The sequence below is a fragment of the Vombatus ursinus genome, unplaced genomic scaffold, assembly GCF_900497805.2.
Source record: "Vombatus ursinus unplaced genomic scaffold, bare-nosed wombat genome assembly UNPS02009062.1, whole genome shotgun sequence".
NCBI classification, from domain to species: domain Eukaryota; kingdom Metazoa; phylum Chordata; class Mammalia; order Diprotodontia; family Vombatidae; genus Vombatus; species Vombatus ursinus.
Genome location: NW_020948840.1, coordinates 19508098 through 19531527, shown reverse-complemented (window position 1 = coordinate 19531527; position 23430 = coordinate 19508098). Strand labels below are relative to the sequence as shown.

Below are 23430 nucleotides of genomic sequence, written 5' to 3'. Positions count from 1 at the left end.
AAGAAAGCAGGAGGAAAATGGGAAGGGCTAAGGAAAAACAGAAGAGAGGATCCAGTACTTCTAGGCATGTATAGTAAAAGTAGGACTAACATTGAACTGCCAGGTGGAGAATAAGATAAGAACATGGAAGTGAAGGTTAGGCAAGGGAATACAGATCTGAAAAGAAAAGGTGAATTTTAGGGAAGTCTTTCTCACTTTTACAAATGAAGCTGATCTGGATTAAGAAAAAGTTAACACAATTTTTGGAATGAGATTGTATTAGTAGTCCAGGGACTCCAGCATGGTGGTCCTCTGGTGTCCACCTGGTTTTAGTTCCACTTTACTTCCAGCTTCCTTGATTATTCTCTGAACACACAAAAAAATAAAGCAGTGGTTCTCAAAGTGTGGTCTGTGGATCCCTGGGGGTCCCCAAAACCCTTAAAGGGATGAGGTCAAAACTATTTTCTTAATAATACTAAGACATTTCCTATTAAAATATTCCCCTCCTTTTCCAACCACACATCTCTGTGAGTCTGGATTTTATTCATATACTTCATCCAAAACAATATATCTCAATAGATTGAAAGCAGAAGCAGTTATGAAATCCAACTGTCTTCTATTAAGCCAGACATTAAAGAAATTTATAAAAATGTAAAACTGCCACTTTTCTCAGTAAATTTGTTTCAGAAATTATAGGTATTATTCACAAAATATGGAATGGGTTTATTATTTTAAAAACAAGTTTTTATTGATGTCTTCCCTTTCTTAGGTCAATATGATTATCCCCAGTATCCCTCTCCCTCCCCTTCCCAGAGAGCCATCCCATTTAACAAATAGAATTTTTTAAATGGAAAAAAAAATCAGCATAACTGATCAATACATTGAACAAGTCCAAAACCACATGCAATGGGTAACACCTGTGGACTTCCCACCTCCATGAAGGGATGGGTTTTGGATGTTCTCCTATCTCTTTATTTAAATCTTGCTTGCTGTTTATTATTGTTACATTCACTTTTGATTTTTTGGAGTGTGGTTGTTCTTTCCATTTACATTGTAGTTACTGTGTAGATTGTTTTCTTAGCCCTGCTTCACTCTGCATCAGTTCGTGTAGATCTTTCATGCTTCTCTGTATTCATCATATACATAATTTCTTATAGGACAATAGCATTCCATTACATTCATGTACCACAATTTATTTAGCCATTCCCTGACTTACCTCAATAATTTTTTAAGAGTGTAAAAGTTTGAGAATTAATGAAATAAGTATTAAAGGTTAAAGAGAATTCATCACCAGGAAGGGGAAGAATGAAAGGGGGGGAACAAGGGAACCATGGCACTGATTATCTCTTTATGTATCTTAAAGCCTGTCTGCCCCAGCTGTTGACCACTGGACTATACGTATGGGGTCAGAGGCAGCTCAGAATGATCCCACCTGTAACATTTAGTTAAGCAGGGAGGAAAAGGGAGGGACCTTGGCTCTACAGAAAGGAATTGCATCAGAGCTGAAGGTAGTTTATAAAATCATTACTTCTGATGTCTGTCACAGAATCTTTTCTGCCTGTAACTAGACTCTCAACCTCTTTATCCTCCTGTATGTAATCTGACTTTTGTAGTTATCTCTGGTTTCACTTCACAGGGATTTACCCTGATTATTTTCCTCTCACTGAGGTCCTTCACTCAGACTTGTCTCAGGTCTTATCTCTTACTACTAGGAAGCTGCTTTGCTATGACTATACCTGTGACATAAGATAAGGCACACAGGAAAACCAACACCTTTCTGGCTTTCTCTGAGTGTGCCCACTCCTCTAGCTTCTCTTTTCCAACTTTGCACCATGGCCACAAAGACTGGTGCCTCAGCCAAATTAGCTGATAATTTTTGCTAATTCAAGGGCTTTTACTCCATGGTCTGTTGAGAGACCTACTGAGAGATTCTGAAAAGGCACAAGAAAACCAAGCAGTGCAACTAGAAGTAAAGACTCTGAGCCAACTGCTTTGGCTAGATTTTCTGCAGCTTTTAATAGTATTGACCATGCCTTCCTCCAAGATACAGTCTCCTCCCTTGGGCATCTGTGACATTGGTGACGAAGTCCTTTGTGAAGTATCTATCCTTAGCTATTGGACCACTTCAAATGTCTTTCATTGGCTTGGCTTCTGTCTCTAAACACAGATGTAACTCGGTTCTTGGTTCGCCAACTGTCCTGAACCTTCTCCTCTAGTCTCTCCCGTGGTGATTTTTTTTAAAGAAATTTTTACTTGTTTTTACATGGCATACGTTTAACCCTGTATATAGCAAAGAATATTTTTAAAGAAAAAAGGAGAAAAACAATCAGCAAAACTGATCAATACATCAAGAAAGTCTGAAAATATCTGCAGTGATCCGCATCCATGAACCTCCCACCTCTGCTAAGGTGTAGGGTTGGGGTGCCTTCTAATGTCTCTTCTCTGGGGCTATGCTTGTTCTTTGCAACCTTGCAACATTCACTTTTGATTGTTCTATAGTGGTTGTTTCATTTACATAGTTGTAGTCATTGTGTATGTTGTTTCTTTGGCTTTCACTTAATAGCAGTTGATATCAATCTTTCCAGGATTCTCTGCATTCATCCTATTTATTGTTCCTTATAGCAGAGTAACATTTCATTACATTCATTTCTACAATTTGTCTAAACGTTTCCCAATTGATGGAGGTCTACTTTATTACCAGTTCTTCAATACTATAAAAAAAAAAAGTGATGGGCCCCAGGAAAAACCCTAGAGCAGCTGAACCAGAAGAAAGATGGGGTATAGCAGCCCAGTAACCTAAGTAGCTTGAGGGATTAATGGGAAAGGCCCCTCTTGCCCTGGGGAAAGGGGAGCAGTACAGAACAAGAGGCACCCTAGCAAGCTAGCAGAAAGCCCCACTTCAGCAAACCAGGAGATCCTGAAACCCAGGTGGTGGAGCAGGCAAATACCAACACCTGAACCCCTGAGTGCCTCAGTGAGGGCAGGGGAACCAGTGGAAACCACCTCAGAAAACCACCAGGTGCCTTGGCATTCTACAGCAACCAGGTCTCCCAGTGTCTCAGCAAAACCAAGGGAAGCAGGGGCAGCTAGGTGGTGCAGTGGATAGAGCACTGGCCCTGGATTCAGGAGGATCTGAGTTCAAATCCAGCCTCAAACCAAACACTTGACACTTACTGGCTGTGTGACCCTGGGCAAGTCCCTTAATCTCAATCGCCTGGGGAAAAAAAAAAAAACCTAAGGGAAGCAGTGCTCTGAGGGGCCCCAGGCAGATAAACATCCTGCAACATCCATCAGAAAGGAGCTGAAGAAAGCAAAAGGAAGGAAAGGGCTGGGTGAGCAGGAAACCTCCAGGAGCCACACTACCCAATCCTACCCCTAGAGTTCCAGTGTTGCTGATGATTCCAGCCCAATACCAGGTAAGCTGCCAGAACCCTACAGCCTCCAACTGCCAGCATTGGAGGCCCCAGCACACAAAGCCAGTGACCAGGCCTTAGGTTCCCAACACAAGAAACTTGGGTCAGTGCCATCTGCTCCCCAGCAGGAGAGCTCAATCTCTTTAAAGGCCAGGAAATAAGCAAACACCATGAGCAAAAAGAAATGTACGATAGATTCTTATTATGGGAAGAGTGAAGATCAAGGCAGAAATTCTGAAGAGGACAACATTGTCAACAAACCCACATCTGGAACCTCAAAAGAAAACATGAACTGGTCTGAAGCCCAAGAAGCCTTCTTAGAAGAGCTCAGGAAGGATTTTAAAAGTCAAATGAGAGAGGTAGAAGAAAAAATGAGAAAGGAAATGAGAGGTATGCAAGAGAGACCCAATAGCTTGGAAAAGGAAGAAAAATTAACTGTAGAAAACAAATCCCTAAAAAATACAACTGGCCAAATGGGGAAGGAGGTACAAAACCTAATAGAAAAAAACAATTCATTAAAAATTAGAATTGGGCAAATGGAAGCTAATGACTCTATGAGACAGCAAGAATCAGTCAAACAAAAACAAAAGAATGAAAAAAGAGATGAAAACATAAAATACCTCATTGGTAAAACAACTGACCTGGAAAATCGATCCAGGAGAGACAATTTAAAAATTATTGGTCTATCTGAAAATCACAATGAAAAAAAGAGCCTGGACAGTATCTTTCAGGAAATCATAAAGGAAAATTGCCCCGAAGTCCTAGAACCAGAGGGTAAAATAGCCATAGAAAGAATCCACTGCTCACTTGTTGAAAGAGATCCCAAATTGAAAACGCCAAGAAATATGGTAGCCAAATTCCAAAATTACCAGGTCAAAGAGAAAATACTGCAAGCAGCCAGAAAGAAACAATTTAAATATCACGGAACCACAGTCAAGATTACACAGGACCTTGCAGCTTCTACATTAAAAGATCATAGGGCGTGGAATATGATATTCCATAAGGCAAAGGAGCTTGGATTACAACCAAGGATCAACTATCCAGTGAAAATGAGCATGATCTTTCAGGGGAGGAGATGGATATTCAACGAAATAGAGGACTTCCAAACCTTCCTGATAAAAAGACCAGAGTTCAACAGAAAATTTGATCTTCAAATACAAGACTCAAGAGACATAAAAAGGTAAATGGGACAGAAAAAAACATGTTATTAATAAGGGCAAACTGTTTACATCCCTACAAGCGAAGATGACACTTGTAATCCTTGAGAACTGTATTGTTACTACACCATGTTAAAGGGGTATACATAAAGGGGTGGGTGTAAGTTGACTTTGATGTAATGATAAGAAAAAATCTAATCAAGTGGGTTAAATGGATCCAAGTAAGTGGATTAATCTGATCTAAGAAAATGTACTGAGAGTAAAGGAAAGGAGGAGGCCGGCAAGGGTAAATTACATTATAGGAAAAGGCACAAAAACCTAGTACAGCAGAGGGAAAGAAGGGAGGGAGATGAGGATTGTTTGAACCTTTCTCTCATCAGATTTGGCTCAAGAAGGGAATAACATAATCAGTTAGGTACTAATATTGATAGATTTAACCCTTCGCAGCAATACAAGAATCTAAAACATCTCCAAACGCCTCATGACAGAAAATGCTATCTCTATCCAACTACGGAGTTTGAATGCAGATCGAAGCATACTATTTCCTCTTTTTTTCTTGTTTTGTTTTGTTCTCTCTTGTGGTTTCTCTCATTGGTTCTAATTCTTCTTTACAACACGACTAATGTGAAAATATGTTTAATAGGAATGTATATGTAGAGCCTATATCAGGTTGCATGCCATCTTGGTGAGGGAGGGGGAGAAAATTTAAAACTCAAAAGTTTATGGAAGTGAATGTTGATAAATCAAATAAATTAATTTTTAAAAAAAGTGATGCTATAAATATACCTTAGGGAGGTCATGGATAAGTAGAAAGTCCCCTTTGTGATTTTGTTCCATGAGCTTAGCCTTCCTTTCTATGCATATTACACTAGAACCTAGATAACCAGCCCTCCTCTTTCTCTCCTGAATTCCAACTGCCTCCTTGACAATACCCTACAGGACTAGTCAGGACCTCCCAATTCAAATTCTCCAAAACAACTCATCTTCTCCTCAAACCTGCACCACCTCCAAATTTCCTTAGTTATCTCTACTGAGAGCAACCCATCCTTCCAATCCCCCAGGTTCCTGACTCTTGGCCAATTCCCTCCAACCCAATCATTTGCCAAATCCTGTTTTTACCTTTACATCTCTCAAATCCATCCTCTAGTCATTATCATTCAAGCCCTTTGTTTCCTCTAAGATAAAACATGAATTATCCCACCTGGCATTCAGCCTTTCCAGCCTTGCGTATGACTGCTTCACAGGTGCTCTACATAGACCGACCAAATGAGATTTATTGCTTTCCATCAAAACATCACATCTCCCATCTCCATCCCATTGTACAGGCTGTCCCTTACATCAAGCATGTCCTCTCTCTCCACCTCTACTTCTCATTGGCCCTCGTTTCTGTCAAAGCTCAACTCAAAGGACCACAAGACCTTTCCTGGTCCCCCTCAGCTGCTATTGCCTCCACCCAAAAAATAACCTTATTGTATTTATTTTGTATATGTGTGTGTGTTCTCTTCCCAAAGAACATGGGCTCTATCTGGGCAGAGACTGTCTCTTTTTTGTCTTCGTACCCCAAACAACACAATTCCAGGCATAGAGTGGGGATTAAATAAATGCTTGCTGGTTGACAAGGGATAGTCCCTTTTAATAACTCCTTACAAATAGCTTCTTTTCTTGAAAGAAAGTCACATTAGGGCTGGAGTGAGGGGAGGTGGTTCCCCACTATTTTCAATTCACTTTAGAAAAAAAGTCTGTGGCATTTGAAATTCAAGACTTTCCAGGTTGTTTCTAGGATTACTCCAGTGATATTGGAACTTACTAGCATCCCTTGTTTTCACTGGCTTTTTGCCCACTTACTGAGTGCACTGCCCTAAACTGGAAGAGTGTGCCTGAGGCCTGAGTGACCCCTAAATATTTCCACATAATAAAAATATTAAGGCACAGAACTGAGAAGCCCAACATAAAACTAAAAGCACATTATCCCCATAGGGGATGGGGATGATAATAATAGCAAGTTATTTCCCAGATGGTTACAGAGCTCTTCACAGACACTCTATCTTATGTGGTCTTCATAAGCCTATGAGCTAAGCACTGCCAGTATTATCAGCCTCAATTTTACTTTTAGGGGAAAGGGACTGGAGAGGCTGTGACTCATCTAGGGTCACCCAGAGAATAAGGAACAGAGGCAGGAGTCAAACCTAGTTCCCTTGACTCCCAATCTAGTACCTCTCCCAATACACCCTAAACAATGCTCTCAAGGCTGTGATTCCTTAATGCGTCCACTGGATACATTTAAGATTTAAGCTTATTTAAGATACAGCTTTAAGATTGATCAAGGCTGAGGGGCAGCTAGGTGGTGCAGTGGATAGAGCACCAGCTCTGAAGCCAGGAAGACCCGAGTTCAAATCCGGCCTCCGACCAAACACTTGACACTTACTAGCTGTGTGACCTTGGGCAAGTCACTTAACCCCAATTGCCTAAAAATAAAAAAATAAAAAAAAAAGATTGATCAAGGCTAGCGTAGCTGAGGAATCAGAGTCTGGGTTAAGCCCTCTTTGGAAACACAAGCTGCACAAGAAGGAGGTGCAGCTGAAGGTTTACCTCATGCAGCACTGCCCAAAAAGCTGTTCTGACAAGCAGTGGCCATAACCCAGCTCCAGATTTCAATGGTTTTTGATCCAAAAATAGACTTTTCCCTTCACCTTCAAGGACAGACCAGTGGTACCTAAGAGGCACCTATAATGGTAAAAAAAAAAAAAAAGTTCCCTGGAGTACTTGGACTGATAGGAAACCCCGGTGTGAATGGCTGTGAAGGCTCCACAGGAATACAGAGAAAGAGGCAGAGTTGCTAGGGGAGAGAGGACATCATTTATTAACCCTGGCCATTCCACACCTCACTGTGGACTCTTGACGCGTAAGACAACAGGCACAGAACTGCAAGGAATCATTCCTAGCTCAGTGATCACGAGGTCCACCAATTCTGGAGGCGTCACATCATACACCAGATTTAGCAGACGCAGAGACTGGTGTTTCTGCCAGTTATCCAATGCCACGTGGTCTCCTCGTTCACACAGCAGATCATCAGGATCATCTGTGTAAGAAGGGGTGTTATCAGACCTTAAGGAATGTTCCCAACCGTACCCCCCTGGAAACCAAGTTGTCAATCTTTGTCCTTCCTTTACGCTTCTTCCCCTTTATCAATCAGCCTGCCCCCCAGCACACCCTATACCCCCCTTGCTCAGCATGGAATCTTCTCCAGGGGTGGGGAAGCTTTGGCCTGGAGGCCACAGATCCCCCCCGCCCCATCTCCCCCTGTTCTAGGCTCTTCTCTTCCTTCTTACCAAGCTCATTTGAGACAAAGGCATCAGTCTGCACACGCTCGCAGAATTTGTATGTCTCACAGCAGACCAAGACAGGTACATTATAAGCACGAGCCACTAGGGCCAGCTGTGCCGTCCCAACCCGTGACATCACAGACCCGTTGGCCAGGAGCGCATGAGCCCCTAATAGCACCTTAGACACCTGAAGTAGAAGAGAGCACCATGGCAAATGTCAATGAAAGAACGAGGTTCCTAACTGTTCCCAAGGGTAGCAATGCTAAGGCAACAATCAGTAAGTCTTAATGATGGGTCTTCCTGGTGTGAAAACTGTGCCATCCTTGACCCACCAACACTAGAAAGCAATAATAAATTCTGCTGTTTTCATTGGGGGCTATTCCTTCTTGGTTGTTACTGGTTTCATGTGATGCTATACCAATAGCTGACTATACTGTGGCATGTTCTTATTCATTTTTGTTACCAATTCCATTACTAAGACCACAGAAGCCCTACTAAATCATTTCCTGTACAGCTCCTACCCTATTCCTTTCCCCATCTTAAATGATCACCTGAGGAGGTTACATGGATTGCTATATAGTAGGCAGGAATCTATTCTACCCCCAGCCCTGTCCTTACCTCAGGGAGCACATAGGAAGCTGCAGGAATCATCAAGTAGGAGGCAGGGACCCCAGCACGGACCAGACAATGTAAAGTACGCCGTCCCTCAAGCCGTGGTCGACTATCCACTACCACCACCCGAAATCGGCGGCCGTGAGTCCAAGCTTCCCGAAGAATAAAGGACACTAGGGATGAACTAGAGTAGGGGGAAAGAATTCAACTATAAATGTCATTATGCTAAGGTCAGTTCTTATAAAATCCCAGTTAGCGTCGTACCATTTTTTAATGAGCAAAAGAGCAGACTTTTCTTTTCTTTCTTTTTTTTTGGCTAGGCAATGGGGTTAAGTGACTTGCCCAAGGTCACAGAGCTAGTAAGTGTTAAGTGTCTGAGGCTGGATTTGAACTCAGGTCCTCCTAACTTCAGGGCTGGTGCTCTATCGACTGTGCCACCTAGCTGCCCCAAGAGCAGACTTTTCCCCAGTGCATATCACCACCCTACAAATTCCCTAATGACATGGTCCCTCCCTTTAACACTTGATTTGGAACCATACCATCCATACACTAGGATCACATCCCCATTACTAATCTTCTCACAAGCTGAGCGGGAGATTGCCTGAGCTGCCAACTCAATCTTCTCTCGCACATACCGGTCCATGGCTGCTCGGAGTTCTGACTTTGCCTAATCAGAGGGGAAAAGGATGAGGAAGTAGGAATGCACACACCGCCATCTTTGGAATGTTATGTTGTTCTTGTAGGTAAGAATCAACTCAAAGGAAACACCGAGGGTTTCAGGAACATAAGCCTGAACCCGTGGTCAGGAGCAAGATGACCTCTGCTGATTCTCCCTGGAAATCCTTAGTTATAAGATGCCAAGCCTCATCAAGCCCCAGCCCTTAGTCATCACCTCCTCCTCTCGCTGGGTGCTGCTCACAGCTGTGATCTCTTTTGTAAGGAACTTGATGGCATTGCACATGCTGGCTGAGAGTGGACGACACTGATTCAAGAAGCTAGAGGAACACAGAGGGCACAAATCAGTGGGAGTGGAGAGACCAGATCGGGGAAGTGGAGGGACAGAGGAAGGAAAAAAAGAATGAGAGCCATTAAGAAGGCAAACAGACAAAAGATGGCAGAAATTAGTGCTGGTGTACAGGGTGGTGAGAGACCAAAGACATTCTGGCTGACAAAGGGACTAGAACCCAGAAGACAAGGAAAGAGTGGAGGCGAAGAAGAAACATAAAGAGGAAAAAGGAAAGGAAAGTAGAAAGTGGCATGAAGTAGGACAGGAGTAAGAGTGAACTGATGCTGCGGGTCATCACCTGATATAGGGCTTGAGCTTATTAACCAGATCTCTGGAGAGTTCTTCATTAGGAGGTGTGGTGTAGTCCTGAATCACCTGGGGAGAACAAAAGGCCATATGGGAAGTGAAGGGACTTGAGAAATGGAAAGCCCTGGGGAGATACTTGAGTGTCTCTAGGTAAGTGTTATGGTAGCTATGAGGGTCTCAAACCCCCGCCCTAGCCCACCCTGAGATGGTAAGAGATGAACATGAAATAACATGAGAAGGGGAGGTGTCTAAGAATGAAGACAAATGAGGCCTACCTGCTGGAAGGCACGAAGTAGGGCCATGCATCTGGCATTGGAGCCACTGATCAGGCCCTGGGAGTACTGCAGGCCAAGTCGCACCACAGCTGGGTGGATCACAGAGGATGGGATGCTGAGAGGATGCGGGTGTCATACACTTTGCAGGGGAGTCTTAGAAAACCCTCCAATTTCTGACTTATAAGACTGACTTATCTTTCTCTGTAGCCGCCCCCCCCCCCCGCCACGTTCCCTTCCCCAAATCCCAGACCCTTTCACCCAGAATTTTTAACCACTGTAAAATTAAGCTGCTCTGACTCCTTCTATTTAGAATTCTGCTGGTGTCACAGTACACCTACCTCATATACTGGGTTAGAGGAATACGGCGGCTATACTGGTGCAGGTGGGAAAAGAGGCTGACTTTGGAGCCATAATCCTCTCGAGAAGGCACCTGCAGAAAACAATAATGCTTTTTTAAAAGGGAGATTCACACACCATCCAGGAGCAATGGAGGAAATCATGTTGGGGAATTTTCTGCCACAAACCACCACGCTCATTCTCTGCTCCTGATCTGTCCTCTGCCCCAGCCCCTACTCTACAGGACGCCTCCCTGGGTTCTGTCTGGCCCTCTAATTATAATCCTTACCTGTTGCCGCTGGGGTTTCTTAATTAGTCTCCTTAAAGCTGTAGTCTCATCCACCTGAACGTGCTCTGGAGGATGTTTTGCTCCTGCAGGAAAAGTAAAAAAGTTTTTTGCTTGTTTTTGTTTTTTAAGGCTATACAAGTTGTTAGGTGCGGTGTTCCTAGTACACAAAGGTTATTAAAACACAAAAGTTACTAAGGGGTAGGAAAAAAAAACGGTAAAGGCTGTTTTATTCCTAGGAAGCCTAGAATATATTGGTGAGTTCTATCAAGAGGAAATGGAGAAATAGAACTTCTGAGGTAATGAAAAATACCTAAGGGGGTTTCTCCAGCTGTGGTAGGGCGGGACTGAGTGGCTGATCCTGTTGGCTCCCCCTTTCGCCCCTGCTTTAGGGCCCGTTCAGCTTCCTGCTTGGCTCTCCGCTCAGCTCGAAGCTCTGCTTTACTCCGGCCACTTGGAATTTTTTCCCCTGAAGATCCTAACTGACTACCAAGGCCTGGAACCTCTCTTGGTGGGCCCACTGGAGTCAAAAAGAAGACACTCAAGAACAGGACAACTGGAATCCCTCCCCAGTCCAGTATTTCTTCACCCCAGATTTTCCTCTCTCATAGTGCAACTTCTTCCTAGGCTTCCTTCTCCCATCCTTATTCCTCTTGCTAGCTCAAAACGTACCCTCCCACTAGTCTCATACTGTCCCCACCTTGACACTGGCCAGGGGATACAGTGGGAGCAGACTCAAGTTCTGACCCTTTGTCTTCCTTCCGCTTCTTCTTCTGCTGCTTTTTCTCCTTCCGAAGCTGCAGTTTCTCTTCTCGGGACATTTCCTTACCCCCAGCCTGAGACACAGAAATGAATGCTCACTCTCTCCCTCCACCCAGCCTTTCCCATCCCATCCACAACCATTCCCACCTACCCATAAGGTTCCCAGGAGGTAGATAAGGTTGGATCTTAATAATCCAATCCTTTAATTCCCATCCCCTTACTTACCATATGTCAGAGTTCCACAATAACCTCTTCACTAGGGTCAAGAAACGATCCCAGGATTTTAAAGGTGGTAGGGACTTTAGGGATTATTTAGTCTAAACTCATTTAAGGACCTTAGATGCTATCTGGTCAGGGGTTCTTAACCTAGGATTTCAGGGGATCCTGCAAACTCGGATAGGAAAAAGTTTATTTACATTAACCTTTACCTGAAATTTAGCATTTCTTTCAATTATTTAAAACCATTCTGAGGAAATGTCCACCAACCTGCCATGACCCGCCCCCCACCTAAGCTCAGCACTCGAGCTCTAGTCCAATCAAACCACCTGACAGAGAATGAATCTACGGATCAAAAAAGCTTAGGTGACTTGGCCCGGGTCACCCAGGTGGCGGAGGCGGGATTCGAACCCAAGTCTTCTGACTCCCAGCCCCGGGACGCGCCCCAAACCTCCAGGGGACTTACCCCGGGCTTGCCGGGCGGCTGGGCCGTCATCGTGGACACTGCTCCTGAATCCGAGAAAAGAGCGCACAGTGAGGGTGCGGGGCCGAGCCGGGCCAGCGGGGCACGCTGCCCCGGGCCGGGAGCCGAGGGCGGCGGGGGCCGCATGGATCCAGCCGGGGCCTGGAGTCGGTCTGCGATGGGGATGCAGGAGGCGAGCAGGCAGGGAGGGAGGGAGGGAAGGACGAACGCGGTCCGCCGGCGTGGGGACGCGACGCGAAGGGATGCGCAGGCAGATCAAAGGCCGGGGCCGGGCTCCGGTGCCCCCAACCCAGGCCACCCCGGGGCCCAGCTCCCCCGCCTCCACCTCCACCTCCCCGCTAAGCTCACCCTCCAGAACCGCCACCGCTGCCATCCGCAGCCCGGACTCTCCACGGCCCCGGCTGGCCAAGAGCTTCAGACCCTAATTCCCCAGACTCCACTCGGCCCTGAGGTCACAGCGCCTGCCCAGCCGAAGTTAGGAACAGCACAAGGGAGAAGGGCGACTACAACTCCCAGGACACGCTGAAGCCCTTACCGACGGATATCCGAGTCCGGCAGCCACCGCGGCCAACCACTGACTACAATTCCCTTGCCTTCCAAGCCTCGGGCCCAGTATGCATTACGGCCATTCGTAAACTACGATTCCCAGCATGCATCTGGCACCGCCCCGCTCCATTCTCCTCCCCACCTCCCCCTCGGCCGCAAAAATGGCGAGTGTTGCAGCGGGGGCGCGCTGAGCAGCGGAGACGAGCGGAGGAGCGGCGGCGCTAGGAGTCCGGAGCCCGGCTGGGCTTCACAGCCAGGAAGATGCACTTCTCCATCCCTGAAACCGAGTCCCGAAGCGGGGACAGCGGCGGCTCCAACTACGTGGTGAGGAGAGGAGGGGCGGGGCGGGGTTGGCTAGGAGTAACGGGCCCAGCCCTTCGGTCACTGTGGTACTCAAAGCCCCCCTTTCCTCGCGGGGCGGGAGGCCCCCGGTCCTCTCGGCCGCCGTCCTTGGTGGGGGGGGAGGCTGAGGCTCCCCAACGCGGCTTCCGTCCGGCGCCCCGCGATTCGGGCAGCCTCGCCCGGGTGGACTGTGGTCAGACAGTTCATCAGCTGACCCGGCCTTCTTCCTCAGGGTTTGGTCGCCGCCTCGTCCTACGCGATCTGTACTCCCGCGGCGCACGCTGAGTCTCCCGGCCTGTCAGGAGACCCCTGGGGCCGGGGCTCCTTGCCAGCGGGTGACCCGCCGCCCGGGGGGGAAGGGTCTGCCAGGGCGTGGCGCCCGGGGAGCGGGGTTGGCATGGGTCTGCGTCGGGGGCTCAGGGCCGGCACCTGCCTCTGTCTTTGCAGGCCTACAACATCCACGTGAATGGAGTTCTACACTGCCGGGTGCGCTACAGCCAGCTCCTGGGGCTGCACGAGCAGGTGGGACTTGACACTTGTACTTAGCTGGCCAGCTGCAGCGGCGTCTGCACCTTGCCCACCCCTCTGCTTTCTAATGCGCCCGTATCGCGGCTGCAGGCAGTGTCCAGGCCGTTCCCATCTGACCTCCAGCCCACACCTTCCTCTCTTTTCTAGTTGAGCTTTCCTTGTTCCTCTTCCCCCATCATACTCGAGCTTCCTTCTCCCGCCTCAACCCATGTGTAGAAAAATTTTCACCTTCTGACAGCCAGACTTCATTCTTCTCAGCTTGCAGCTTCAAGCTTACTTCCGTAATCATCCAGACTTTTTCCAACTTCAAAAAAGAATTCATTACCATTAATGGGATTGGGTCGGTGTGCTGTCTGATCAACAAATTATGCCTCAAAACTTAAAACCACTGGATTATAGAGTTTAGAGATGAAAGAAACCATACTGGCCACTTTAACATATTCCTTTTATAGAAAAGATTATGACCAGGGAGGTTGTGACTTACCTAAAAGTCACATAGATAGTAATAATAATAATAGCTAACATTTATAAAACACCTACTGTGTGTCAGGCACTGTGCTAAGCTTTACAGTTATCTTCTCATTTGATCTTCACAACAACCCTGGGAGGTAGGTGCTATTGTTATTTCTATTTTACAGATGAGAAAACTGAGGCAAACAGGCTAAGTGACTTGCCAGGGATGCACAGGTATCCACTACATCCTTGCAAGAACTGGAATCAAATTCCTTGGGCTCAAAATTTGGCAGTCTTTTGAAATGTTTAATTAATCTGTTAAAATTATCTCTATGACATTGGAAAAAGCACACAGCATTAGGAGTTGAGCTTTAAAAGGTTCAAATCCCAGATGTTCCACAAATGATGTAACTATGGGCAGGCTATTTTATCTCTCAGGTTTGAGTTTTATTATCTACAAAACTATTTAAAAAAAATAAACTTGTCTGGAATACCTTTCAGTTCAACTAAACCTCTGTTGTGTTTCTCTCACTTACCCATCAGGTTGTAAACCTTTTAAATTTAGGGACAGTGTCTGATCACTGATGTGTTCCTCTTAAGTTTTTCTTCCCTGCTTTTTGTACTTTGTTAGGGTTCAGTTAATACTGGAACTTGAGTGACTTAGTGAAGGGACTTTAGACTCTGGTCCTGTCTTTCCATCCAGCTTCATCTTGAAAGGCTGACTTGTCTATTATGAGAGCAAAAGATAGGGGTATTTTTTCCTTGGGGCAGACCTGATTCTCTTGAGAGGTGCTTTTCTAAAAGAAGAAAGGTTTCTTCTCCAAGTAGTCAGGATTTTTTTTTTATGCAGGGGAACAAGTGACTGGAGAATCAAAGCATGGAAAAATGAGCCTGACTGATTAAAGAGCCCAGTAGAGCCTATCTTTACTTGCATCCCTTCACTTCTTTGTGGAATTGCCCTTTTTTCTCCCAACAGCTTCGGAAGGAGTATGGGGCTAATGTTCTCCCTGCATTTCCCCCAAAGAAGCTTTTTACTCTGACACCAGCTGAGGTGGAACAGCGAAGAGAGCAGCTAGAGAAATACATGCAGGCTGGTGAGTTGTGAGAGGGAATGTTAGGCTGGCTGGTTGGAGCAAGGTGAGAAACAGCTAGGGCAGGATGGCCAAATAGGGCTGGCTGTTTAGAAGGTTTCTAGTTCACTTCTAAGTCCTTAAAGTCACTTGTTTGCTATGTTATGCAGAACCAAAAAGAATGCTATGTTGAGAAAATAATTTGTTACTTAACATTTTAAAGAAATACTTAAATAACTTTAAGTGATAACTGATATAAATTGGGAGACAGTGAGGGAAGAGATTTAATTTGTTTCTTACCTGCTTTAGATTAACTCTACTATTATTTCCTTAGCTCTGTAGATTGGACCTAACTAGATGGCAGGACCAGCCAAGGGTGGGGCAGGTGAAGAATTTATGCAAGGAGTGAGTGAGTGAGGTGAGGCCAGCTGAAGGAATTAGCAGGTTAATTAACATCAGTCCAGGAAATGGAACTAGGGGTGGGACCAATCAGGAACAGAACTGGGATAGCCAAGGGTTGTGGGAGTCTGAATAATTGGTACATAGTCGTAACTTCCTCTACCCCCTTACAGTTCGACAAGACCCATTGCTGGGGGGCAGTGAGACTTTTAACAGTTTCCTTCGGCGGGCACAACAGGTGAGGAGTTGATTGAGACTGAGATACATGGGAAAGAGCATGATGTAGAGGACTGTCATTTTAGGAGGGTAGGCAGAGGGCAGTCACAACTAAATACAGGGGCAGCTAGGTGGCACAGTGGATAGAGCACCAGCCCTGGATTCAGGAAGACCTGAGTTCAAATGTGGCCTCAGACACATAACACTTACTAGCTGTGTGACCCTGGGCAAGTCACTTAACCCATTGCTTAACCAAAAAAAAAAAACCAAAAAACAAAAAACTAAATACAGATTCTGATCCATGTTTCTGGGTAATGGTCTGTGCTGTGGGGAGGAGATTAAGGCAACCTGGGTCTTTCTGTGGGACTAAAGGAAAGCTTGTGAAGTCTCAACTCTAGGGCAGGGTCTGAGCTTTGCAAAGCTATCTAGTCCTGTATTTATGTCCAGGAAACGCAGCAGGTACCTACAGAGGAGGTATCCCTGGAGGTGCTACTAAGCAATGGCCAGAAGGTGCTAGTCACTATTCTGACTTCTGACCAGACTGAAGATGTCCTGGAGGTGAGACCCCTGCCTCTCCTTCATCCATTGGACTTGCCTTGAGGATAATGGGGAGCTAGTGTGTAACCAGCTGTTATTTTTGTCCCTCTCCCCAGGCAGTAGCTGCAAAGTTGGACCTTCCAGATGACTTGATTGGCTACTTCAGCCTTTTTCTTGTTCGAGAGCAAGAGGATGGGGCCTTCTCCTGTGAGTCACTGCTAATACCTTGTGATGACTAGTCTTGAATACCTCCCTCTGATTTACAAGACCATGATGTTGCATGGTTTCAGGTTTTCTCTCCCTTCATCAGTCTCATGTTTTCCTCTTCTCTCTCCCACAGTTGTGCGGAAGTTGCAGGAGTTTGAGCTGCCTTATGTGTCTGTTACCAGCCTACGGAGTCAAGAGTATAAGATTGTGCTTAGGAAGAGGTCAGGGATGGCCTAGTGCATTGGGGCAGCCTCAGGTGTGGGTTGTTAGGGCATGTAAGGGACTGAACAACACAGGAAAGGGGTTAGAGCTGGGGCAGGTTTCCTAAGCTTTCTTCTGTATCTGTGCCACTCCACTCATCCCAGCAGTTTATTGGAATTTCTTTTGCTGTGTCTTAGCCCCATTATCTTTTCCCCCTTGGCTTTACAGTTATTGGGACTCTGCCTATGATGATGATGTTATGGAAAACCGGGTTGGACTGAATCTACTTTATGCTCAGGTAAACTGGAAACTGTCCAAGAAAATTGCCTTCATGCTCCACATGCTTCCACTTTCCACTTGGAAAGCCCATCTTAATCCCTTTTGAAATGAGGTATGAGCTGAGACCCATGTGAATGAAGAAGGCAGCTTGAGTCCAAGGCTCTGGCTAACACAATATTTCTCCCCCAACTCTGTACTCTTGTCCCATCTATAGACAGTTTCTGACATTGAGCATGGCTGGATCCTGGTTACTAAGGAACAGCACCGGCAACTCAAGTCTCTGCAGGAGAAGGTCTCCAAGAAAGAGGTACAGATAGCGCCACTTGTCTCTGTATGCTCCTCAATAACACTCACAAACTACCCTCTAAGTTCTTGTCTGACCTTGTCTATTGTACTCATGCTCCATTTCAGTTTCTACGGTTAGCACAGACCCTGAGGCACTATGGTTATCTTCGGTTTGAGCCTTGTGTGGCCGACTTTCCAGAGAAGGGTTGCCCAGTGGTAGTGAGTGCAGGCAACAGTGAGCTGAGCCTTCAGCTTCGTCTGCCTGGTCAGCAGCTTCGTGAGGGCTCCTTCCGGGTTACCCGAATGCGGTGCTGGCGGGTTACTTCCTCTGTGAGTTGGGGTTGAGACACATGAGGGACTTCTTAAAGGTAACTCATATAATATGCTCACTGGAGGGTCCAATAGTTATTGGCTTAGGAAATGAAAATATTAGATATAAGATGGGTTAAAATAAAAAGAGGGAAGGGAAATGTATTCCAGGTGAGCTTTGCTCTGTCCTCCACACCACCAGGTGCCGTTGCCCAGTGGGAGCACAAGCAGCCCAGGCCGAGGCAGGGGAGAAGTTCGGTTGGAACTAGCATTTGAGTATCTCATGAGCAAGGATCGGCTGCAGTGGGTCACCATTACTAGCCCACAGGTGTGGACCTCCCCCAGCTTAGCCACAGACCTCCCATGTTATGGCCTTTTGTTATCTGTTTTGTGCGTCTGGGTCTGGGAAGTCTATATGCCTGAATAAGATTCACCTTTCCATGTCACAGCTTTTTTTTTTTTAGGGTGGCCTGGGTATTTTGTAAGCCCTTGTCATAGTTAAACTCTGCTCTTGTCCCTAGGCCATCATGATGAGCATCTGCTTGCAGTCCATGGTGGATGAACTGATGGTGAAAAAATCAGGGGGGAGCATCAGGAAGGTGAGAGGTGAACATATATGTGACTTGTACCATCTCATTCCTCCTTAACCTTGGGAGGTGTGCACCTGTCTCAATAATTGAACCATTTATTTATCCACAGATGCTACGACGACGAGCAGGTGGAACCCTGAGACGTTCAGACAGTCAGCAAGCAGTAAAGTCCCCACCACTGCTTGTAAGTATTGCCAACCCTTTAGCTCTCCAGTCTTAAACTAATGTTGCCTTTGTTTAGTAATATTTCTAATTTGGTTTCCCCAGGATTCGCCTGATGCTACTCGGGAGTCAATGGTCAAACTCTCAGTGAGTTCCCAGCTCAGGGTGGGTGAAGTTGATATTTTTGGAGTATCTTCAGCCCTCTGAGCTTCCCCTTATCCTTATTACAGAGCAAGCTGAGTGCAGTGAGCCTTCGAGGAATCAGCAGCCCTAGCCCAGATACCAGCACCAGTGATGTCCATGGCAATTATGCCTTTGAAGGCATTGGGGATGAGGATCTGTAACCTTCCTGCTGCTTGGATGACTCCTCCAGCTCCCATGGAGGAATGTACAGGAACTTGCCCTGTGCCTGTGCCCCCCAGGCTGGGGGCCCGCCCTCTTTACCCTCTTTATCTCCTTGCCTTCCTTATCAAGGCCAGTGGCCTCCTAACCACCTCCTCCCCTGCTCCTAATGCCAAATTAGCATTTAGTATTTTTGCACAAAGCCCTATGGACCATGGACACCTGTCTGGAGGATGGAGATTCCCATGCCCCTGAGCTGCTTTGAATCCCTGGTGGGGGGAGGGGGGAAGGCAAGAGTCGGGAAGAGCCTCTGTGTATAGTTTGGCCCTGCTGCCCCATCATTAAACTCGGCCTGATCGCTGCCTGCCTTTGGCGTTCCCCTCTTACTTGGCCCTGCTTTCTTGCCCAGAGGAGCTCTCTGTGCCCAGCTCTGCTACCACAGCAGACATGGCTCCGTTAGTGTTTCCTTTATTATAAAGCACTGAAATAAGTTAAATAAAGAGGTGGGAGCTGGGCAGGCCCCCAGCCATTCCCTCAACAGCCCCTAGGCTGACAGAGGAAGTGAGGAGAGGGCCCTTCCCACTGCACTCAAGGAGTGTTGAAGGCAAGGCCTCCTGGTCCATGTGAGGGTCCCCCCTCCATGGGATTCTGGGCTGGTCCATGTAAGGGTCTGGATTAGTCTGTATGGAGCCCCTGGCCAGCGGGGGGAAGAAGAAAAAAAGGGTTTGTGGGGACAGGCCTCAGCCTCAGTCTGTGTAGAGCTGGTCCATGTGGAGTCCAGAGTTGGGGAGGGGACCTGTTTCAGGGTGAATCTGTGTGGAGTCCCCTCCCACTGGTGGTGCTCAGAGATGTAGGGCCATGAGGACTGAGGGCAGAAGATGTGCTGTGGGGTGGTACCCACCCTTCTGAGGCAGGCCCTCCAGCCCCTCCATGGCCATGCACCTTCTGATGGCGCTTGTAGTTGTCCCAGTGGCCTGTAGTATAAGCGCAGGTCCCACATCGGAAGGGCTTCTCTCCTGTGTGCCTGAGCATGTGACGCTTCAGGTTCATGCTCTGATTACAGCTGTAGTTGCAGAGACTGCAGCGGAAGGGCTTGTCACCCGAGTGGATTCGACCGTGGCGTTTGAGGTTGGCCAGGTTGCCACAGGCATAAGGGCATAGGGGGCACTTGTAGGGCTTCTCCCCCGTGTGTACTCGCTGGTGCCGCTTCAGGTTGTCCAGGTGGGCTGAGGCATAGGGGCAGCGGGCACAGCGGAATGGCTTCTCACCACTGTGTGTCTTCATGTGCCGGGCTAGGTGGTTGGGGTAGTGAGTGGCGAAGGGGCAGAGACTGCAGGCAAAGCCCTTATCTCCAGGACCACGGGGGCCCCCACTGCCTCCCCCTCCAGCTTCTCCCCGCATGCAGCGCCCACACATGGTGGCACCCAGGCGGCCTCCCTCACCTTCCCCTTCCTCCAACTCTTGCCCACAGCCTCGACAGGCCCAAGGGAACAGCAGCTCAGGCAGTGGCTCTGGTCCAGTACCTCTCAGCCCCTCCCCCTCTCCCCGCAGCTGCCCGCAGTCTGGCAGGAAACTGGCACCACCTGGCGGCACATGGAGGCTCAAATCTGGAAGGAGCACAGCATCTGTGGGGAGAAGGTCAGAACGTGGGCTGTGACTCCAGGTATTGAAGGACCACTTGCCCTTCTGTCCCAGGTTTCTTGGTCCCTGAGCCACCCTCCCTACTGGCCCATTACCTTCTGGTCGATGGGGCATTGCCCCCTCCTGCTCCGTGGGGCTGGGAGGCCTGGGGGGTCTTGGGGCACAACACCGGAAGCCGCAGGTCGGGCAGGGAGGGCCAGGGGGGCCTGTGTGGGTGCGCTGATGGCGCCTCAGGTTGCCCAGGCTGCTGCAGGCAAAGGGGCAATGGGGACAGCGGTACGGCTTCTCACCAGTGTGGGTGCGGGTGTGGCGTGTCAGATTGACAAGCTGGGCAGAGGCATAGGGGCAGCGGCCACAGCGGAATGGCTTTTCCCCACTGTGGGTTTGCATGTGCCGCTTCAAGTGGCTAGAGTAGTGGGACACAAAGGCGCAAAGCCGGCACGAATACAGCAGCCGTGGGGGAAGTGGTGGTCCCCCACCTGGTCCTCCTGCCCCACAGCATGGTCCTTCACAAGCAGGCCCCCCACACAGTTGGCAAGCTGGGCCTGGCCTCTCACCCCCAGCCTCCCCTTGGCCCCTGGCTGGTTCCTCAACCTCACTCTCTGCGCTCAGCGCCCGGCCGCCCCCAGATTCGTCGTCACTCAGTCCATAGGGCAGCCCTGGCCGGGCCCCTAGAGAGTCTCCTGGCAAGACAGACACAGGAGGGGATGTCAAAAGTGGGTTGTGGTAGGCCTGTCCCCTCTTAGTTTTCACTTTCCCGTTTCATCATCCAGGAGAACTCACCTTTATTTCTTCCCTTATAACTCATTTCATCTATTTCTTACTGAGGACAGAGAAGATATTCCCTACGTGTTACCCTATGGTAATCCTTTTGAATTTTCTCTAGAGAATTAAGTTCAATGTCAGTGACTATTTGGCAGGTAAATGAAAAAGCCCCCTTTTGGTGCAGAAACCAGCCTTGTCAACTCTGAGCAACAGCTGGGTTGATAAAATGACAGCACTGTTTGGTCCTTTCCACAATATAACACAAACGTAGGTAAAAACATAACAAGAAAAAGAAAACCAGGAAATGTATAGAGAGAATAAATCCAAAATGTGATGAGATGCCTACATATGCTCAAGATAAGCATCTAGGAGGAGTCATAAAGGACCACAAGCCGAAGGATGAATCATTAAAATATAATGAGCGAGGTTCAGTTTCTATCTACTGTCCTTCAAGTCTTAGTACACAACTTAAAAAGCAAGTTTCAGGATGGCAACAACACAATGAAAAGGAGAAATATACCACCTTCCACATGCACAGAACTTTACCAGAGTCCCTCACTCATTTTCACAATAACTCTGAGAAATAAGCAGAGCTATAAAAAGCAGAGTTATAAAATAGGAAAGGAAAAATTAAATAATGGTTAAAGGGCAGGGAAGGGGTAGTAACTGGACCAAAGGTCAGGAGTGAGAAAGATTCTAGTGGTCAGAATTGGCCAGATGAAAGTGGTATTTAAGGTGCCAATACTGAGGATAAGGTTTTCAGGCCATGAGCACCCCAAGTCTGGGGCCAGATATCATGGGGTACAAGCTACAAGACTAGTTGCATGGAGAGACATATGAATAGACTTGACAAATGTGGTAAGGGTCTTGCAAAGTAGTGGATCAAGTGAAAAATTCTGGCCCAATTCAGTTCTAAACCAGGACATGATTTTCTTTTCTGCTCCCTTAAGATTAAACTCTAGTCTAAACTTGGCCATTCCGGGTCAGCAGACCTCTGACCCTCAAACCCCAATCTGAGCAGATGGCCGAGCAACCCTTAAACCCACCTTCGGAGTCCCTCTCGAAGCCCATGAGCTGGTCACTGCTGCCGTCACCTTCTTCCTCTTCCTCTTCCTCCTCCTCCTCCTCTTCCTCTTCCTCCTCAAACTCCAGGTCCTGGCCTAGCAGCAAGTCACTCTCCAACACCAGGGCCCCCGGCCCTTCCTCCAGGGGATCTTCCGTGTCCACTACGGAGAGACACAAAGCTTGCCGGCTCTGCCTCGGGGGGAGGGGGGCATGCCCACCTTCCCCCAAAGCAAGGGCACCTGCCCCTGCCTGCCACCGTGCCCTGACTGCTTCCCGGGGAGAGGGAGGCCCGAGTTCTGCCAGACCCTAGCACTACCCACTACAAACCGGGCTCCGGGGGTTCACCCTGCGCTCCTCCCCCCAAGTCTCCGGGCCCCCCCGCCCCGGCTCCACCCCTCCCCCACCCCACGACTGACCCCTCCTCCGCCCCGCCCCAACTCCCCTCCCCCCGCCCCTGCGCTCCTTCCCCCCTGACCCCTGACCCCCTCACATTTCACGGGCTGTGGGTGGCTTTGCTTCCTTCGGGGCATCGTGACCGGCTCCAGCCCGACGCGCCTCCGGCCCCGAGGCCGCCCCGCCCCTGCCTGCCCGCCTTGGCCCGCCCTCACTCCCGCTCAGGGCCCGCGGGCCGCCCCCATGCAGCGGCGCGGGCCCCGGGCAGCCCCCGGCCCTGGCCCCGGCGCCCAGCTCAGGCCGCTCCCGCCGCCGTCGCCGCCGCTTCCATTCATGGAGCCCCCCCAACCCCCCTCCTTTCGGAGACCAGCTGGTACCTCCGTATTCGCTTCCGCTTCCGCTGCCGCGAAGCCCCACGGAACTCGTAGTCCATAGGAAACAGAAAAAACAGCCACTTCCGTGGCTCAGTTGCTCGGCCCGGAAGTAATTGCGACGAGGTGGCATAGGACCCAATCAAGAGCCGGGTGTCCGATGCTTCCCCCCCCATACACACACTCACTTTAAGTGTGGCGCCCTTACCTCGAGCCCAACTGCCCAGGTTCTTCTTGGCCGCGGAAGGTGGGTAGCGAGACTCTGCTTCTGTCCCGCCCCCACCACCACCCCGCGTCTCTAGAGCGCGGGCGTGGCTTTCTTCTCCCTTCTTTTGAGACTCCCACTTTCCCGTCCCGTCCACTGAAGAGCCCAGTACCCTCCTGCCCTGATCTCCGCACGGCCCAAACGGAACCCGTTTTTCTCCTCTCTCGAGCCTCGGGTGCCTGGCCCTGCACTCCCTCCCCTCCCCCTCCCAGGCCCCCTGCTGGCTTCCTTCCTGCTCACCACCCCCACCCCCAGGCGCTTCCCCCAGCAGTACGGGCGCGCCCTCACCTCCTGAGGTGAGGACGCGCT

At 48.5% G+C, this 23430-nt stretch overlaps 3 protein-coding genes across 5 annotated transcripts; 1 reads left to right on the top strand and 2 right to left on the bottom strand.

Annotated features, from left to right (window-relative positions):
* Positions 1–7382: 7382 nt before the first annotated feature.
* On the bottom strand, positions 7383–12705 carry EIF2B4 (eukaryotic translation initiation factor 2B subunit delta). Its single transcript, XM_027850374.1, has 13 exons — positions 12504–12705; positions 12138–12181; positions 11394–11529; positions 11007–11213; positions 10697–10779; positions 10410–10501; positions 10072–10186; positions 9789–9865; positions 9377–9479; positions 9024–9151; positions 8491–8668; positions 7879–8059; positions 7383–7628 (listed from the first exon to the last, which is right to left on the bottom strand). The coding sequence occupies exons 1-13, from the start codon at positions 12526–12528 to the stop codon at positions 7432–7434; spliced, it is 1566 nt and encodes a 521-aa protein (XP_027706175.1). The 5' UTR covers positions 12529–12705; the 3' UTR covers positions 7383–7431.
* Positions 12706–12844: 139 nt separating this feature from the next.
* SNX17 (sorting nexin 17) lies at positions 12845–18988 on the top strand. Its single transcript, XM_027850375.1, has 15 exons — positions 12845–13025; positions 13491–13565; positions 15001–15118; positions 15667–15731; positions 16157–16267; positions 16363–16453; positions 16587–16674; positions 16883–16952; positions 17148–17240; positions 17345–17548; positions 17730–17855; positions 18049–18126; positions 18227–18301; positions 18385–18426; positions 18510–18988. The coding sequence occupies exons 1-15, from the start codon at positions 12963–12965 to the stop codon at positions 18621–18623; spliced, it is 1413 nt and encodes a 470-aa protein (XP_027706176.1). The 5' UTR covers positions 12845–12962; the 3' UTR covers positions 18624–18988.
* An 85-nt stretch (positions 18989–19073) lies between these two features.
* On the bottom strand, positions 19074–23299 carry ZNF513 (zinc finger protein 513). 3 transcript variants are annotated; one of them, XM_027850373.1, is made up of 4 exons: positions 23065–23299; positions 22074–22253; positions 20358–20945; positions 19074–20246 (listed from the first exon to the last, which is right to left on the bottom strand). In XM_027850373.1, exons 2-4 carry the CDS (start codon positions 22096–22098, stop codon positions 19423–19425), a joined length of 1437 nt encoding a protein of 478 aa, XP_027706174.1. In that variant the 5' UTR covers positions 22099–22253; positions 23065–23299; the 3' UTR covers positions 19074–19422. The 3 variants fall into 3 exon arrangements, with proteins under 3 accessions (XP_027706174.1, XP_027706172.1, XP_027706173.1); XM_027850371.1 differs by lacking the exon at positions 23065–23299 and adding an exon at positions 22863–23058; XM_027850372.1 differs by lacking the exon at positions 23065–23299 and adding an exon at positions 22583–22666.
* Between the last annotated feature and the right edge of the window lie 131 nt (positions 23300–23430).

Excerpts from the sequence above, each read along its gene's own strand:
- ZNF513 (XM_027850371.1), bottom strand. The coding sequence starts at position 22,989 with ATGCCACCTCGTCGCAATTACTTCCGGGCCGAGCAACTGAGCCACGGA. Across the intron at positions 22,254-22,862 it reads AAGCGGAAGCGAATACGGAG|TGGACACGGAAGATCCCCTG; the intron begins GTACCAGCTGGT and ends GTCTCTCCGTAG. Across the intron at positions 20,247-20,357 it reads AATGCCCCATCGACCAGAAG|ATGCTGTGCTCCTTCCAGAT; the intron begins GTAATGGGCCAG and ends TTCTCCCCACAG.
- SNX17 (XM_027850375.1), top strand. The coding sequence starts at position 12,963 with ATGCACTTCTCCATCCCTGAAACCGAGTCCCGAAGCGGGGACAGCGGC. Across the intron at positions 13,026-13,490 it reads GCGGCGGCTCCAACTACGTG|GCCTACAACATCCACGTGAA; the intron begins GTGAGGAGAGGA and ends CTGTCTTTGCAG. Across the intron at positions 18,302-18,384 it reads TAAAGTCCCCACCACTGCTT|GATTCGCCTGATGCTACTCG; the intron begins GTAAGTATTGCC and ends TGGTTTCCCCAG.
- EIF2B4 (XM_027850374.1), bottom strand. The coding sequence starts at position 12,528 with ATGGCAGCGGTGGCGGTTCTGGAGG. Across the intron at positions 9,480-9,788 it reads AAGCTCAAGCCCTATATCAG|CTTCTTGAATCAGTGTCGTC; the intron begins GTGATGACCCGC and ends GTGTTCCTCTAG. Across the intron at positions 9,152-9,376 it reads GCACCCAGCGAGAGGAGGAG|GCAAAGTCAGAACTCCGAGC; the intron begins GTGATGACTAAG and ends CCCTCTGATTAG.